The 17,088-nt window shown below is 46.0% G+C and overlaps 1 protein-coding gene across 1 annotated transcript in view; it reads left to right on the top strand.

Moving 5' to 3' along the window:
- The window catches only part of USP30 (ubiquitin specific peptidase 30), a 67,107-nt gene that overhangs the window by 46,499 nt on the left and 3,520 nt on the right, over positions 1 to 17,088 (top strand). Inside the window, 3 exon segments of the mRNA XM_040416606.1 lie at positions 1,371 to 1,457; positions 4,537 to 4,617; positions 16,390 to 16,591. Coding sequence (XP_040272540.1) covers positions 1,371 to 1,457; positions 4,537 to 4,617; positions 16,390 to 16,591 — 370 coding nt within the window.

Here is a 17,088-nt window from a genome sequence, read left to right as displayed (position 1 = left end):
TGAGTGCTGTAATAAAATCAAAAGGTGCTTCAACAAAGTATTAGTTTAAGGGTGTGCACACTTATGCAACCATATTATTTTATTTTTATATTTTTTCTTCCCTCTACCTAAAAGATTTCAGTTTGTTTTTCAATTGAGTGGTACAGTTTATAGGTCACATTAAAGGTGGAAAAAGTTCTTAAATGATTTATCTTTGTCTCATTTTTTTACATCACAGAAACCTAACAGGGGTGTGTAGACTTTTTATATCCACTGTATATAACGATTTTTCTTATGACAGAGACCCTTTAACAAGTTAAAGGGAGTCTGTCACCATATTGTGACCTTATAGACCGCTTACATAGCGCTCTAGCATAGCAGTCTATGATTCTAATGGTACCTTTGATGTTTTCTTGTGAAGTTCCCCCAAGGCAAAAACTGACTTTTATTCATATGTAAATTAGGGCTCGCAAGTGCCCAGGGGCGGCGTTCACCTCGTTGGTGCCCAGGCTGTTCTGCCTCTTTTCGTCATATCCCCGCCCCAGCCTCTTCCTCTGCCCGCCCCGCTCTTCCTTTGCGTCCTCATTCTCTGCAGCGAGATCCCGCTCCTGCGCTATCCATTGCTTGGCCGGGGCATGCGCACTGCGATGCCTATTGTGTGCACAGCATCGCAGTAGCCACTGGGCATGCGCCGGCCAATGGCGAGAAACAGCGGCGAGGAGGCGGACCAGAGACACCTACAATGGGCATCGCAGGCAGGCGCGGGATCTATCTGCAGAGAAGGAGGACGCAAAGGAAAAGCGGGGCGGGCAGAGGCTGGGGCGGGGATATGATGAAAAAAGGCAGAACAGCCTGGGCACCAACGAGGTGAACGCCACCCCTGGGCACTTGCGAGCCCTAATTTACATATGAATAAAAGTCAGTTTTTGCCTTGGGCGAACTTCACAAGAAAACATCAAAGGTACCATTAGAATCATAGACTGCTATGCTAGAACGCTATGTAAGTGGTCTATAAGGTCACAATATGGTGACAGACTCCCTTTAACAATTAAGTTTTTTCCATTGTACTCTCCTACCAAAAGTTAATGGGATCTAATAAGGATAAGTGTAACATGAACCCTAAGGCATCATGCATGCACATATTTCAGTGAGAATCTGTGCAAAAATGATCAGCAAAATCATGGCTTGCCCAATTGAATGTCATATTATGGAGTTATTCACCCCAAGATGCAATGCGGCACATACTGACAGCATGTTGGCATACAGGGACCATGCATCCAGCAATGTGGATGTGCAAATCATGTATAGGTTTGTGTATTTTTGGGACGATGATTTTAAGGTCTGTGTATTTTTATTTTAAAAAGAAAACATATGGTTCATTCTTCCACTAGGGCCGCGCCATGACCCTCGATAACTGCCTGCAGCATTTCTTCTCTACTGAGAGTGTTAAGGATGTTGTCTGTGAAAACTGCACCAAAGTAAGTTATGCTTGCTTACATACTGGAATCTGTAATTATTCAGTATGCAGAAAATGACACGTTATTTCCCCATATTTATGTAGTTTGATGCGCTGATTGTATCCACATCAGTGCCTGCTTCTAGTGGGTGCACAAAGGCGTATTTACCATGGAGGTAGGGAGCATGGCTGCTCTCCTTGCCTGTGTCATTGCAGCTACCTGCAAAAGCATCCAGGATCATTAGCCGAAAAACACTGCTCCCCTATACAGATCATTTTAGGTCAAGAAACTAAATGGTGGGAATGAACTTTAATGAAGACACATTAGGGGGAATTTATCACGACCTGCACTACAAAATTGTCGTTAAAATGTCACAGTATAGGGCTTTTGCAACTTTTTGTGTTTATTAGCACAACACTTTTGGCCCTTTTTGCATTTTTACACTGCTCACACCAGTTTTGAAAAGTACTTTAGGTTGAAAAGTGGATGTGGTTAGTTATGTTAATGAGTTTCACTCCAGATTTATCACTGGGACTTTTGTAGTCACAAAAAAGTCCCAAAGTTACTCCAGTAGGGTGGTGGCATCACATCTTGCACAATATAATACATTTGCATACATGGCCACAATGAAAGGGAATCTGTCAGCTTCAAAACACCCCCAAATTAGCGAAAACAGTGTATAGTGTAAGTGATGCCGAGTCCGTTTATGTAATTTTTAACTTTATACTCACTTGTGATCTGACACTATGCACCAACCAACCGGCAGTAAAATGCATTGTGAGACTCCTCTATGAGTCCTCTCCATTATGTGCATGAGCTCAGGAGTCCTCTCAATGCATTTTACTGCTGGTTTGTGGGAGCGCAGCGTCGGACTGCAAGCAATATGAAGATGAAAATTACACAATCTGGGGGGGGATTTTAGATCTGACAGATTCTATAGAAAGACAGAACATAGCACTCTCAACGCTCTAAATGAAAAGTCTATTTATAAACTAATACCACATTTTATATGTTAAATAAATATGAGGTTCTTTGCAAATCTATTTTGATTAAAAAAAATATGTGAGCACACCTACCCTGGCAAGGTGACCTCATTCCAGGCAGCAACCTACCGATTTAATACCTATCTCTATGGTGGAGTAGAAAACTGGAGTAGCATTTCTAGACAAAAATGTGTTGCGTTTAAAGATGCTCTAATGTTGCCACATTTGATAAATTTTGAGAAAAGTACTGAAAGAAAACTGACTTCACATACAGTATTAGGGCACTTTCACACTTGCGTTGTTGGATTCCGGCAGGCAGTTCCGTCGCCGGAACTTCCTGCCGGATTCAGAAATCCGTATGCAAACGGATATCATTTGTAGGCGGATGCGGATCAGTCTCACAAATGCATTGCAATACCGGATCTGTCTCTCTGGTGTCATCCGGGAAAAACGGATCTGGTAATTTTATTTGTTCACATTTCTAAAGGTCTGCGCATGCGCAGACCGGGAAATCGGATCAGTTTTTCCAGAACACTTGGTGCCGGCATTCGGCATTAATGCATTTCAATGGAAAATAATACCGGATCCGGCATTTCAGCAAGTATTTCCGGAATTTTGGACGGAGAAGATACCACAGCATGCTGCGGTATTTTCTCCGGCCAAATACTGTAAGAGTGACTGAACTGAAGCATTCTGAATGGATCAAGATGTCATTGGGATAAAATTGGTCAGTTTTTTTTCCGGTATTGAGCCCCTAGGACGGACCTCAATACCGGAAAAGAATAACGCTAGTGTGAAAGTACCCTTATCCTTGTATTGTAATTGTAAATTCTCCACATAGTTCATTTGGCAGAACTTCCGAGTTTTGCTTTGTAATCCTTTGTTTTCTGCGTACACCTCTGGGCACAGTGTGCATTTGTGTTAAACTCGCTTTCAGGGCTTCTTTTTTCAAAGCAAGCCAATTTGACTGATCCATTTTGTTACTGATCCCTTTGACTTATAATTGGATCAGGTTTCAGTTTTTGTATGCAGTGGAATGGTGCAACAAAGCTATTATGCCCATCCGGGGCAACAGACACCTAGCAAACTGAAAATGATTTCATAGGAACCCCTAATCAAAATGTCCTCTTTTTTTTTTTCTACTTTCTCATTCGAATTCAAGGTTAGCACCACAGAGGCGTGCCTAAGGTGTTTGGCACCCAAGGCCGATCCTTTCTCTGGCACCCCCCTACCTCCATACTTTAAAAAATTGCACCCTCTCACAGTAGTTATGCCCCCATTGTGTCCCCTCTCACAGTAGTAATGACCTCATTGCACCCTTCACAATAGGTATGCCCACACTGTGCCCCCTCACAGTAGTTATGCACTCATTGCGCCCCTTCACAGTAGTTATGCCCTCGTTGTGCCCTGCTTACAGTTGTAATTCCCTCTGTGCCCCTACATAGTAGTTATGCCCTCTCTGTGTCCCTTCACAGTAGTTATGCTCTCATTGTGCCCTTCCCTCACAGTACATATGTCCTGTCTGTGTCCCCCATAACAATTGTATGCCCCTTTACAGTACTAATGCCCTCTCTTTGCCCCTCAATGTTAATAAAATAAAAAGAACAGTAACTAGTCACCTTGTCCCGTTCCTGATGATCATCTCCAGAACTCCCCTGCAGGCACAAATCACGCTGCATTACCGTGTGGGAGGAGAGCACAAGCAGATTCCCAGCCTGCTGGTTCCTCCCATACAGTTTGGCAGTGCAATCTGAGCCTGCAGGGCTGAAATGGGAAGCAGCAGGAGGGAAGGAGCACGGGGAGCTGAGCGGTATTAAGTGAAAGGACTGCTGCTCCCCTGCGCTCTAGCAATAAGTCCTTCCATCTATATTGATGGAAGCGCTTATTGCATCCAGCACCGTTCTGACAGCTGGCACCGTGGGCAGAGCGTCCCCCTTGGCACACCACTGAAGCACCAAAGAGTGACTCATTTTAATTGGTTTTAGAGACCCCAGGTAATACTTCTGTACAAGGAAGCGCCCATTAATGTTAGTATGTACTGAATGTGCAAAACTACCTTCAGAAAGGAGGTTCTTTTTAATTTCTATATCAAGTTATCTTTTTTACAATTATACCAGATTCAGGCTCAAGAAAGACCAAATGGACAATTGGTGGAAGATCAGAAAACAACATTTGTTAAACAGCTGAAGCTGGGAAAGGTTGGTTCTTGCATGCAAAGAAAAAGTCTAAAGTTGTTGTATAGATTAAAAAAATAATAATAAAAGAACATTGGGGGAGATTTATCAAACTGGTGTAAAGTAGAACTGGCTTAGTTGTCCATAGCAACCAATCAGATTCCACCTTTCATTTTCCAAAGGAGCTTTGATAAATGAAAGGTGGAATCTGATTCGTTGCTGTGGGCAACTAAGCCAGTTCTACTTTACACCAGTTTGATAAATCTCCCCCATTGTGTTCCACTTCTAGTAATGCTTATCAAAAATAAGAATTTTAAAGTGAACCTCTGGACATATTTTTATAGTTAGGAAAATAGGCCTACTAGGGTCATGTAACATACCAAGACCACTATAGTTTCTTCTCCACAGGGAGTAGCTGCATGTTACTAGCAGGGCTGTGGAGTCTGAGTCGGAGGCAATTTTGGGTACCTGGAGTCGGCAAAAAATGAACCGACTCAGACTAGATTTAAATTGGAATAACAAAGCAAGTTTAAATGTCCCAATTCACAAAAAGTTATAATTAATTACCGTATTTTTCGCCCTATAAGATGCACCTAGGTTTTTGAAGAGGAAAATAAGAAAAAAAATATTTTGATCCAAAAGGTGTGCTTTTGGTGGGTTTTGAACTAATGGGGGCATCTGTGGGTGGCACTGTTATGGGGGCATCTGTGGGTGGCACTGTTATGGGGGCATCTGTGGGTGGCACTGTTATGGGGGCATCTGTGGGTGGCACTGTTATGGGGGCATCTGTGGGTGGCACTGTTATGGGGGCATCTGTGGGTGGCACTGTTATGGGGGCATCTGTGGGCGGCACTGTTATGGGGCATCTGTGGGTGGCAATGTTATGGGGGCATCTGTGGGTGGCACTGTTATGGGGGCATCTGTGGGTGGCACTGTTATGGGGGCATCTGTGGGTGGCACTGTTATGGGGGCATCTGTGGGTGGCACTGTTATGGGGGCATCTGTGGGTGGCACTGTTATGGGGGCATCTGTGGGTGGCACTGTTATGGGGGCATCTGTGGGTGGCACTGTTATGGGGGCATCTGTGGGTGGCACTGTTATGGGGGCATCTGTGGGTGGCACTGTTATGGGGGCATCTGTGGGTGGCACTGTTATGGGGGCATCTGTGGGTGGCACTGTTATGGGGGCATCTGTGGGTGGCACTGTTATGGGGGCATCTGTGGGTGGCACTGTTATGGGGGCATCTGTGGGTGGCACTGTTATGGGGGCATCTGTGGGTGGCACTGTTATGGGGGCATCTGTGGGTGGCACTGTTATGGGGGCATCTGTGGGTGGCACTGTTATGGGGGCATCTGTGGGTGGCACTGTTATGGGGGCATCTGTGGGTGGCACTGTTATGGGGGCATCTGTGGGTGGCACTGTTATGGGGGCATCTGTGGGTGGCACTGTTAAGGGGGCATCTGTGGGTGGCACTGTTAAGGGGGCATCTGTGGGTGGCACTGTTAAGGGGGCATCTGTGGGTGGCACTGTTAAGGGGGATATCTGTGGGTGGCACTGTTAAGGGGGATATCTGTGGGTGGCACTGTTAAGGGGGATATCTGTGGGTGGCACTGTTAAGGGGGATATCTGTGGGTGGCACTGTTAAGGGGGATATCTGTGGGTGGCACTGTTAAGGGGGATATCTGTGGGTGGCACTGTTAAGGGGGGATATCTGTGGGTGGCACTGTTAAGGGGGATATCTGTGGGTGGCACTGTTAAGGGGGATATCTGTGGGTGGCACTGTTAAGGGGGATATCTGTGGGTGGCACTGTTAAGGGGGATATCTGTGGGTGGCACTGTTAAGGGGGATATCTGTGGGTGGCACTGTTATGGGGGATCATTGTGGGGGCATCTGTGGATGACACATATTTAGCATCTTATCTTATGTGTCATCCACAGATCCCCCCCCCCCCCCATAACAGTGTCCCTGTGTAGTGAATGGGGGCCGGCATCTGTTTCTGTAATGGCAGCGGGGCCCGGTGCCTGCTTCATTCGTAAAGTGGGCGGAGCAGGCGTGTGACGTAGTGAGCTACGCTACGAGCGCCCACCCGGCCTCCTGACTGCCAAGAAGTTAGTAGTAAGTAGTACAGCACTAGATTTAAGATGATTAGAATACTTTAACAATACCCACAAGTTAGATATGATTACCGTATACTACAGTGAGGGGGGCCCGCTGCCATTACAGAAACCGGCCCCCAGCCCCTCCTCCCTCTCAGCCTATTCACCGGACGGTCGCAGCATTCGCCCCCATAAGACGCACTGCTATTTGTTCCCCACTTTTGCGAAAAATACGGTACTTCTCTACTGTAAGAATAAAGGCCAATGCATGCAGTGCGTCACGTTACCGCAAAACGAACACGTTAAGTGACCATGAAGAAGCATGCATTTCATATGCTTCACTATATGGCACGCAACGCACGGTTAAGGAGCGGCAATACTTAAACTTTCCATTGTGTTATGTTCCGCTGTTACAGGGAACGCAACGCCCATGGTTAACCTAGCCTCTCACTGATAACTGATTAAGTAAATATGTTTTTTGCAGGACTAGAGACACTTGTATAAGTGAAGGGAATGGGTAGTCAATAGTTCAAGACTGAAGCTGTAAACCATTTAAAAAAACTGCTGTCATTCAGCTAAGGCTATAAAAACTTGTAAACTCAGATTGTTAGCTTAAACTTTAAACCTGACTATGGGATTCTACTAGGGAAATCATGTTTTAAAATAAATGCCCCTTCCCCTGCCCCTTCCTGGATCCTCCCACTGCTATATCTTCATCAGAAGATCAGCACACAAAGGAGAAGGCAGCAGCTTCCTAGCCAGTAGTTCTGTGGTAATGACATGTATGTTGCCTTTCTTTCCTTCAAGGAATGTAAAAAATACATTTGCATATTAAATACAGAGGAGTTGGAGTCGGGGAGTCTGAGTCTGAGTCAGAAGTACCAAAAACGGAGGAGTCGGAGTCGGACCATTTATCTACCGACTCCACAGCCCTGGTTACTAGGCTGTACAGGGGAAGTTGCCAAATGATGCACCTTCTTCAGTCATTGTTCTGCAGTTATTCACTAAATTGTGCCTCCAGGACGTTCTGCTCTGCCCCTTTGCAGCATGCACTCTGCCCGATACACAAAGGGGTCTCTTCTCCCTTCCAGATAATTTTTTCCTGCTTTCTGATCCGAATGCGGTAATAAGCAACTAAAACAGAGAAGGGGGGGCAGCAGCCAAAATGGCTGGACGCACTTGAGAGGAGCTCCGGGGCTAGCGCTGCTATATGGGACAAATCCTGTTACACACTGGCCCATTATCGCAAACAGACCCCTGAATGTGCCCGAATACACCCAAGAGGCAGGCGCAGTGTAAACTCACCCTGCTAGGGACTGGAGAGAGATCCTGAGCCGAGAGTGCCGAAGGAGAAGGCAGGGCGGCAGTCCTACAGAGTGCTGTGGCATAGAAGATACGGTGAGCAGCAAGGGGAGAGGATCGGGAGTAGAAGGACAGGAGAGGCAGCAGCAGAGAACTGGGGGCAACTGAGACTGCGAGTCCCCGCCAGACAGCCATTTTGCTGGCTTCCCTGCAGCACCAAGAAAGGGGAGGGAGCCCAGATCAGCACAAGCTTCAGCCATAGCGGAAGTCTTAATATGAGCTGTGCCACTCGGGAATAGCACAATATCCTGATCAACTTAACAGGGACTTTACCTCAGACCGTTTAAAAAAAAATATATATATATATATATACACTCACCTAAAGAATTATTAGGAACACCTGTTCTATTTCTCATTAATGCAATTATCTAGTCAACAAATCACATGGCAGTTGCTTCAATGCATTTAGGGGTGTGGTCCTGGTGAAGACAATCTCCTGAACTCCAAACTGAATGTCAGAATGGGAAAGAAAGGAGATTTAAGCAATTTTGAGCGTGGCATGGTTGTTAGTGCCAGACGGGCCGGTCTGAGTATTTCACAATCTGCTCAGTTACTGGGATTTTCACGCACAACCATTTCTAGGGTTTACAAAGAATGGTGTGAAAAGGGAAAAACATCCAGTATGCGGCAGTCCTGTGGGCAAAAATGCCTTGTGGATGCTAGAGGTCAGAGGAGAATGGGCCGACTGATTCAAGCTGATAGAAGAGCAACGTTGACTGAAATAACCACTCGTTACAACCGAGGTATGCAGCAAAGCATTTGTGAAGCCACAACACGCACAACCTTGAGGCGGATGGGCTACAACAGCAGAAGACCCCACCGGGTACCACTCATCTCCACTACAAATAGGAAAAAGAGGCTACAATTTGCACGAGCTCACCAAAATTGGACTGTTGAAGACTGGAAAAATGTTGCCTGGTCTGATGAGTCTCGATTTCTGTTGAGACATTCAAATGGTAGAGTCCGAATTTGGCGTAAACAGAATGAGAACATGTATCCATCCTCTGATGGCTACTTCCAGCAGGATAATGCACCATGTCACAAAGCTCCAATCATTTCAAATTGGTTTATTGAACATGACAATGAGTTCACTGTACTAAAATGGCCCCCACAGTCACCAGATCTCAACCCAATAGAGCATCTTTGGGATGTGGTGGAACGGGAGCTTCGTGCCCTGGATGTGCATCCCTCAAATCTCCATCAACTGCAAGATGCTATCCTATCAATATGGGCCAACATTTCTAAAGAATGCTATCAGCACATTGTTGAATCAATGCCACGTAGAATTAAGGCAGTTCTGAAGGCAAAAGGGGGTCCAACACTGTATTAGTATGGTGTTCCTAATAATTCTTTAGGTGAGTGTGTGTATGTATGTGTATATATATATATATATATATATATATATATAAAGCACACCATAGGAGCACAAGATAGCTCCAGAGAAAACTACTGCTGACCTCACTGACAGCCTCAATAAATATAAGGAGGCACACTGCACTCTCCAAGCACTGGAATCTGATTTATTTACTGTCTATCTACCTATATATTGATATAACAACGGGGCCACAAAAAAAACAGTGTCACAGAAAAATTGAGAGAATTTGCCAGACAACCAGATGAAAATTTGCGGTCACCTCTACCGCAGCGGAATATGCACTGTAGCGGTTCCTGTAACTCCCCCTGAGGAAACTCAAGATGAACTCACTCTTAAAGTATCAGCCCAAGTTCTGGAAGCTATTGCCGTATGCAAGACATCCCTCACAGTGAAATTAGATGAAGTTAAAATCGATTTGGGTCTCCTGCGCCAAGACCTGCACAACCTGCGGGACAGAGTTCAACATACTGAAGAGCGCATATCATGCATAGAATACACTACTGACACTGTTTCCAGCTCCATATCCGATCTTAATACTAAAGCGGAGCTTTGGAAACAGAAAGTAGATGATCTAGAAAATAGGCTCCGTAGAAACAATTTTAGAATCATCAGCTTGCCTGAAAGAGCAGAGGGCCGCACATCGGATGAATTTATTGAAAACTGGGTGAAAGGACTCTTCCTGGAAGCAAATTTCTCTTCTGCATTTCCGGTAGAAAGTGCTCAGAGTATCAGCAAAACCTCCCCTACCTGGAGCCCCACCTCGACCCATGCTCACAAGATTTCTCAATTGCAAAGATAGAGACAAGATATTGGCCCTAGCCAGAAGACGACAAGAAATCAAATATGACAACACCAGAGTCTCCATCTTTCTGGATTTTTCCATGGAATTGCAGAAACAGCGAGCCACCTTCATGGATGTCAAGCGACTCCTAAGAGAGGCCAACATACCCTACTCCATGGGCTATCCTGCGAAACTAAGAGTGGTGGACGGCAACAGAACGGTCTTCTTCAATTCTTTTGGAGAGGTGTCTGAGTGGCTGGCCCTACGGTGAAGATCCCCACGACGCTGAGACCCCTGGCAACATCTAAGGACTGGTCAGATGGCATTGTCGGTCTGGCTGGGCTAAGTTGAATTGTTTCAGAAATGTTTAACTGCAGCTTCTTGTTCATACTTCTATACACTTAAGCTAATGTCTAGGGGTCACATTAAAGGGTTTCTGTCACCCCAATTTTCGCTATTAAACAGACTGACATTATAGATGTGAAAATGTCACCTGAATTTAACTCTGCATTTCTTTCATTTAAGTATGCCCCCGTTTTCGTGTAATTTTTACTTTTAAAGCACCTGCTCCTAGAGGCTCCGTTCACCCACCTAATTTCCACGCCCTTCTGTCTTGATTGACAGGGCCAGGCCAGCGTTGGTTCTCCTGGTGGCCCCGTTTGCTGTGTAAGTCTCGTGCCTGTGCCGTCCCGTTCAGTATTCGGCGCAGGCGCAGTGAGGTCCTTAACTGAATTCAGGTGGTTTGATCTTTGGAGCACTCAATACCCCAGGGCTAGGGTGTTTTCCTGCCACAGTGGCAGCCACAACTCCTTAACTCAAATAGATTATATGTTAGGCAATGGATTAGCAATGTTAAATCTCCGGTCCATAATATACTTACCTCGGGGATATCTGATCACTCGGCAATACTAGGTATCCTTATACGTAGCACCCCCTCAATAATGTACAGAATGAATATACAACCGTTATTGCTGAATCTCATGAGCTCAGCAGATGGAATCCCTTACCAAATACACGAGTTTCTGAAAACGCATGAAGAAGAGCCGAAACTAGCTCTTGTGTGGGACACACTAAAGGCATTTCTCCGCGGCTCCTTACATTCCAGCATAAACTATATAAAAAAGGACACCAAATGCTCAGAAATAGAGCTGGAGTCTCGCTGTACTGAGCTGGGACAACAGTATATCAGTCACCCGACTAACGCCAACATAACTGCATGGCTCCAGGCGGGCAGACAATACCTAGCGGTACTTAAAGATGAAGCCGATAGGAAACTATTCTTCATTAAATAGACCACTTTCGAACTCTGTAATTAATCGGTTAAGCTACTGGCCCAGCTGAATCGACACGACTCACCATCTACAGCGATTCTAGCGGTTAGGAACCATGCGGAACAGGAACTTAGGACTCAAGAAACGAATATTCGCACCTTCACCCACTTTTATCAAGACTTGTATAGATCCAGTATAACATACCTACGAGGAATTCTTCTCCCTAAACTTACCACAACACAAAGTGCCCAATTAGATAAACCGATCAGCCTGGAGGAGGTACTGCAAGCGATATCTGATCTTAACAATGGGAAATCGCCAGGCCCAGACGGGCTACCCAAGTAGGTGTATGCTAGATACGCTGAGGTACTGCCCCGTCAATTGCTGGCCACCTTTCACTCGGCCCTGGAGATGGGACGCCTACCCGCCTCATTTATGGAAGCAACTGTAATACGTTTGCTTAAACCTGACAAGGATCCACTCGACTGCAGTTCCTATAGGCCCATAGTATTGCTCAATGTAGACTACAAAATTCTGACTAGAATAACTGGCAACTCGCCTTAACCAGGTAATTTTGTCACTGGTTCACCAACACCAGACAGGTTTCATGCCAGGGAAGTCCACCACTGAGAACATCAGACGGGTTCAGGTTGTTACGCAAATGGGCTATGCCCTGAATGCGGATTGAGCTTTGGCCTCATTGGATGCTGACAAGGCATTTGATTCTATAGAGTGGACATACCTGCTAGGCTGCCTGGGGGGGCTTTCGGTTTGGTCCACAGATCCTCATATGGATTAATATCCTGTACAGCAGCCCGGTAAGCAGGCTACTAATCAATGAAGAACTGTCAGAATGTTTCCACCTTCACAGAGGAACCAGACAAGGTTGTCCTCTGTCACCACTCATATTTGCTCTGGCAGTTGAGACCTTGGCAATTAGGTTGAGGAGTAGTAACAATATAACCGGAGTGACCATGGGTGAGAGAGAAGCCCGCATAGGACTTTATGCTGCTGATATGATCTTATACATGTCCTCACCTGAGTCGTCCCTCAGCAATGCGGTGGCTCTGATAGATGAGTTTTGAGATTACTCGGGCTTAAGAATCAATTGGGAGAAGTCAGTATACATACCTCTGTGCAGAGCAGACTGGACGGGCCCTTCATATATAGCTAGACTAAAGGTGGTTGACACATTTAAAAATCTGGGGGTAAAAATCACTAAACGTCACCACCAGGCTAAATCACTTAACTCATCACATTCGGAATAAATTCCAAAACTGGAAGCCGTTGCCTGTCTCGGTAGCAGGGCACATTAACTTACCGTATTTTTCGCTTTAGAAGACGCACTTTTTTCCCCCCAAAAGTGGGCGGAAAATGGCCGTGCATCTTATAAAGCGGATACTTCGCTGGCCGCTATGCTGCATAGTGCGGCCAGCGAAGTATCAGTGTGGAGGGAGGAGGCGGGGACACTCATGGCGGGGCCCGGTGCAGTGACTCTACTCTAATACACCGGGCCCTGCAGCTAAGTACATTCAATCTGATCCATATCTTAATGTATGCCGCACTGTTCTGTACTTACTGTAGTACCGTATGTATAGCATTAAGACGGCGCAGACTGGCAGCTCCCTCGGTCATGCGCCGCCTGCCGCAGCTCCATCCTCATGCGCCGCCTGCCTGTTCATTCATAAAGTGAGATAAGCAGGCAAGGAGGGAGCTGCGGCAGGCGGCGCATGACCGAGGGAGCTGCCGGTCTGCGCCGTCTTAATGCTATACATACGGTACTACAGTAAGTACAGAACAGTGCGGTATACAGTAACATATGGATCAGATTGAATGTACTTAACAGCTGCAGGGCCCGGTGTATTATAGTAGAATCACTGCATCGGGCCCCGCCATGAGTGTCCCCGCCTCCTCCCTCCACACTGATGCATCTGATGGGGGATCTGTAGATGACACTTATGGGGATCTGTGGATGACATTAGTGTCATCCGCAGAGCCCCCATAAGTGTCATCCGCAGAGCCCCCATAAGTGTCATCCGCAGAGCCCCCATAAGTGTCATCCGCAGAGCCCCCATAAGTGTCATCCGCAGAGCCCCCATAAGTGTCATCCGCAGAGCCCCCATAAGTGTCATCCGCAGAGCCCCCATAAGTGTCATCCGCAGAGCCCCCATAAGTGTCATCCGCAGAGCCCCCATAAGTGTCATCCGCAGAGCCCCCATAAGTGTCATCCGCAGAGCCCCCATAAGTGTCATCCGCAGAGCCCCCATAAGTGTCATCCGCAGAGCCCCCATAAGTGTCATCCGCAGAGCCCCCATAAGTGTCATCCGCAGAGCCCCCATAAGTGTCATCCGCAGAGCCCCCATAAGTGTCATCCGCAGAGCCCCCATAAGTGTCATCCGCAGAGCCCCCATAAGTGTCATCCGCAGAGCCCCCATAAGTGTCATCCGCAGAGCCCCCATAAGTGTCATCCGCAGAGCCCCCATAAGTGTCATCCGCAGAGCCCCCATAAGTGTCATCCGCAGAGCCCCCATAAGTGTCATCCGCAGAGCCCCCATAAGTGTCATCCGCAGAGCCCCCATAAGTGTCATCCGCAGAGCCCCCATAAGTGTCATCCGCAGAGCCCCCATAAGTGTCATCCGCAGAGCCCCCATAAGTGTCATCCGCAGAGCCCCCATAAGTGTCATCCGCAGAGCCCCCATAAGTGTCATCCGCAGAGCCCCCATAAGTGTCATCCGCAGAGCCCCCATAAGTGTCATCCGCAGAGCCCCCATAAGTGTCATCCGCAGAGCCCCCATAAGTGTCATCCGCAGAGCCCCCATAAGTGTCATCCGCAGAGCCCCCATAACAGCGCGGCATCCGCAGAGCCCCCATAACAGCGCGGCATCCGCAGAGCCCCCATAACAGCGCGGCATCCACAGACCACCATTAGTTCAAAACCTACCAAAAGCACACCTTTTAAATATTTTTTTCTTATTTTTCTCCTCAAAAACCTAGGTGCGACTTATCATCAGGTGCGTCTTATAAAGCAAAAAATACGGTAATCAAAATGATCATACTCCCCAAGTTGCTATACGCAGTCCAGCATTCAGAAACACACATACCCAAATAGATTTTTAAAGAACTGGATTCCTTGACTAAGGTCCTTATTTGGGGCAGATCTCGGTCCAAGCTTAGCTTTGATATATTAAGGCGTCCCAAAATGGAGGGAGGCATGGCATTACCGGATTATTATATGCACTACCTGGCCGGCCAATTGAGGCTCATTAACACCTGGTATACTGCTTTAAACTTGCCAACTTCAGAGTATTTCTTAAAAATATATCTAAATTGCAACACACTATGGTCGGTTTTGGTGGCGACCCCCAAATTTCAGAAGCCATTGTTGCCATTGCACAAATTGGCTCAGACGGTCTGGAAAGGGGCTAAAACTTTATCCCAATTTACAGAGGTTGTCTCAGACATACCCCTATGGGACAATCAATCCTTGCCACACCTGCAAGTGGTTATGGGAGCAGACAAATGGAAACTGGCAGGGGCTAAAACCCTTGGTGACATTTCTGATCAGGGAGCAATAATGATGTTCACGGCACGGTCACAAAAGTATGATATCCCTCGTACCCACTTCTTCTCATATCTACAACTTAGGGCTGCCATACAAACCAAGTTTCCAAATAATGGCACCAGGATTTCGAAGTATCCACTCATAGGAGTTGTCAAGACCCAGAGGACTAGTATCGGCGAACTACTCGTACCTGGTACATGGGTGGAGCAGCACCTGTCCACCCCCAGCAATAGATAAATGGAAAAGATTGATACCCACCACTCATAGAAGAATCTACCGGTTTTATTGGAATCACATTTACATGTATCACCTGCAGTTAATAACAAAATAATCCAGCTTTATATTATTCACCAGTCATATCTCACACCAATTAGACTGCATAAAATGGGCAGGGTGCCTTCCACGGCATGCCCGCGATGCGGGTAACTGGAAGCGGACTTCTAGCATATGATATGGAGCTGTAACCAGATTGCTGTGTTCTGGAGGGAGGTGACTGGCCTTCTTTCCTCCTTATTGCCAGTGAGAGTGGCCTGCACTCCTGAGGTCTGCCTGTTGGGATCACTACATGACTATATTCCTGAAGGAATCGCTGTTTATGGCATGTAAATGCATCGCTCTGAGATGGTATAGCCCCAATATACCGAACTTGACCATGTGGAAATTACAGATAAATCAGATTCTGCCATATATAAGGGTTAGTATTTAAACACTGCAACAAGCCACACAAATTTGACAAGATCTGGGGCCTGTGATGTGGGTCACCTCATACTATACTTGGAGTCGAGACTGCAACAAGCCCTGTCGTCAGCTCGAGGAATCGTGGATCAACCTGTTTAGTGGGGCCGCCGATGAGAAAATGTTTTTAATAATACTCTATCAGCCAGGGAATAAGGAATTCATAACAATGCAATGGTTGGCTGGAGAAGATGATAATAAGGTCTTTGTATAACTGTTTATACTTTAATCTGTAAAAAGAGAGTATGATTGTCATGTTATTTCATTTTTTTGTTAATAAAAGAGTAAAAATAAAAAATAAAAAGAGAAGAGAGCTCTCAGTTTTGTCAGTATTATGTGCAGAGTGGGAAGTTTGTGGGGTAATATGGAGCATCGTCTGGCTGTCTATGTTCCAGAAAAGCATATCTTTGTGTGCTATAATTTACTTCAATTTCTGGTTTAGAGTAAACGTATTGAGCTGCTGAAAGCTGCACCCCGTCTAAGCTATACCCATATAACAAAAAAGTGTGGAGTGGTGTGAACTTGAAAAAGTGAAATGTTTTTGCAGCAGGAGCGGTGTAAGTGTTTTACTGTAAAAGAATTTGTTCATTTCACATGGTCATTTTTTTAACAGCTTCCGCAGTGTTTGTGCATCCACCTGCAGCGCCTAAGCTGGTCCAATCAGGGCAGCCCTCTGAAACGGAATGAACATGTCCAGTTTAGTGAATTCCTTGCCTTGGATAGGTATAAGTATCGACTCAATGGAAATGTATTTCGCCAGCGACAGTGCATTGTTGAAGGTAGAACTACGCAAGTAACAACTGATGCATCAGCAGGTACACTGAATATCTTGTTATTCTGACTTTTTATTAGTTTGTGACTGTCATTATATAAAGGTGTCTTATATTCATTCCGTTTTGTCATAAAATATGGAAGGACTAGACTCTTGAGGTGCTTACATTTTGGCTTTTGTTAAACATAAGAAGAACATATATAGTGTAATTCCCACTGGGTGCAGCATATCAACCAGACAATCCCTCCTGTATGACCCTTGATTCACTTGGATCAATCTCATTGATCTGAGGAAGGGGTATAAGCCCGAAATGCGTTCTGTTAGGCCACTTTCACACAAGCGAGTTTTCCCGCGCGGGTGCAATGCATGAAGTGAAAGCGTAGCAGCCGCACTGAATCCTGCCCCATTCATTTCAATGTGTCTGTGTACATGAGCGTAAGATTTTCACACATCATTTCTACATTGAGCGAGAGTCGCAGGATGTTCTATATTTTGTGTTTTTCACGCAGCCCTGGCTTCATAGAAGTGAATGGGGCTTCA

This window comes from Bufo bufo, chromosome 2 (genome assembly GCF_905171765.1).
Source record: "Bufo bufo chromosome 2, aBufBuf1.1, whole genome shotgun sequence".
Classification (NCBI taxonomy): Eukaryota; Metazoa; Chordata; class Amphibia; order Anura; family Bufonidae; genus Bufo; species Bufo bufo.
Note: the sequence above shows the minus strand (reverse complement) of the source record. Positions and strands in the feature narration are given on the sequence as shown.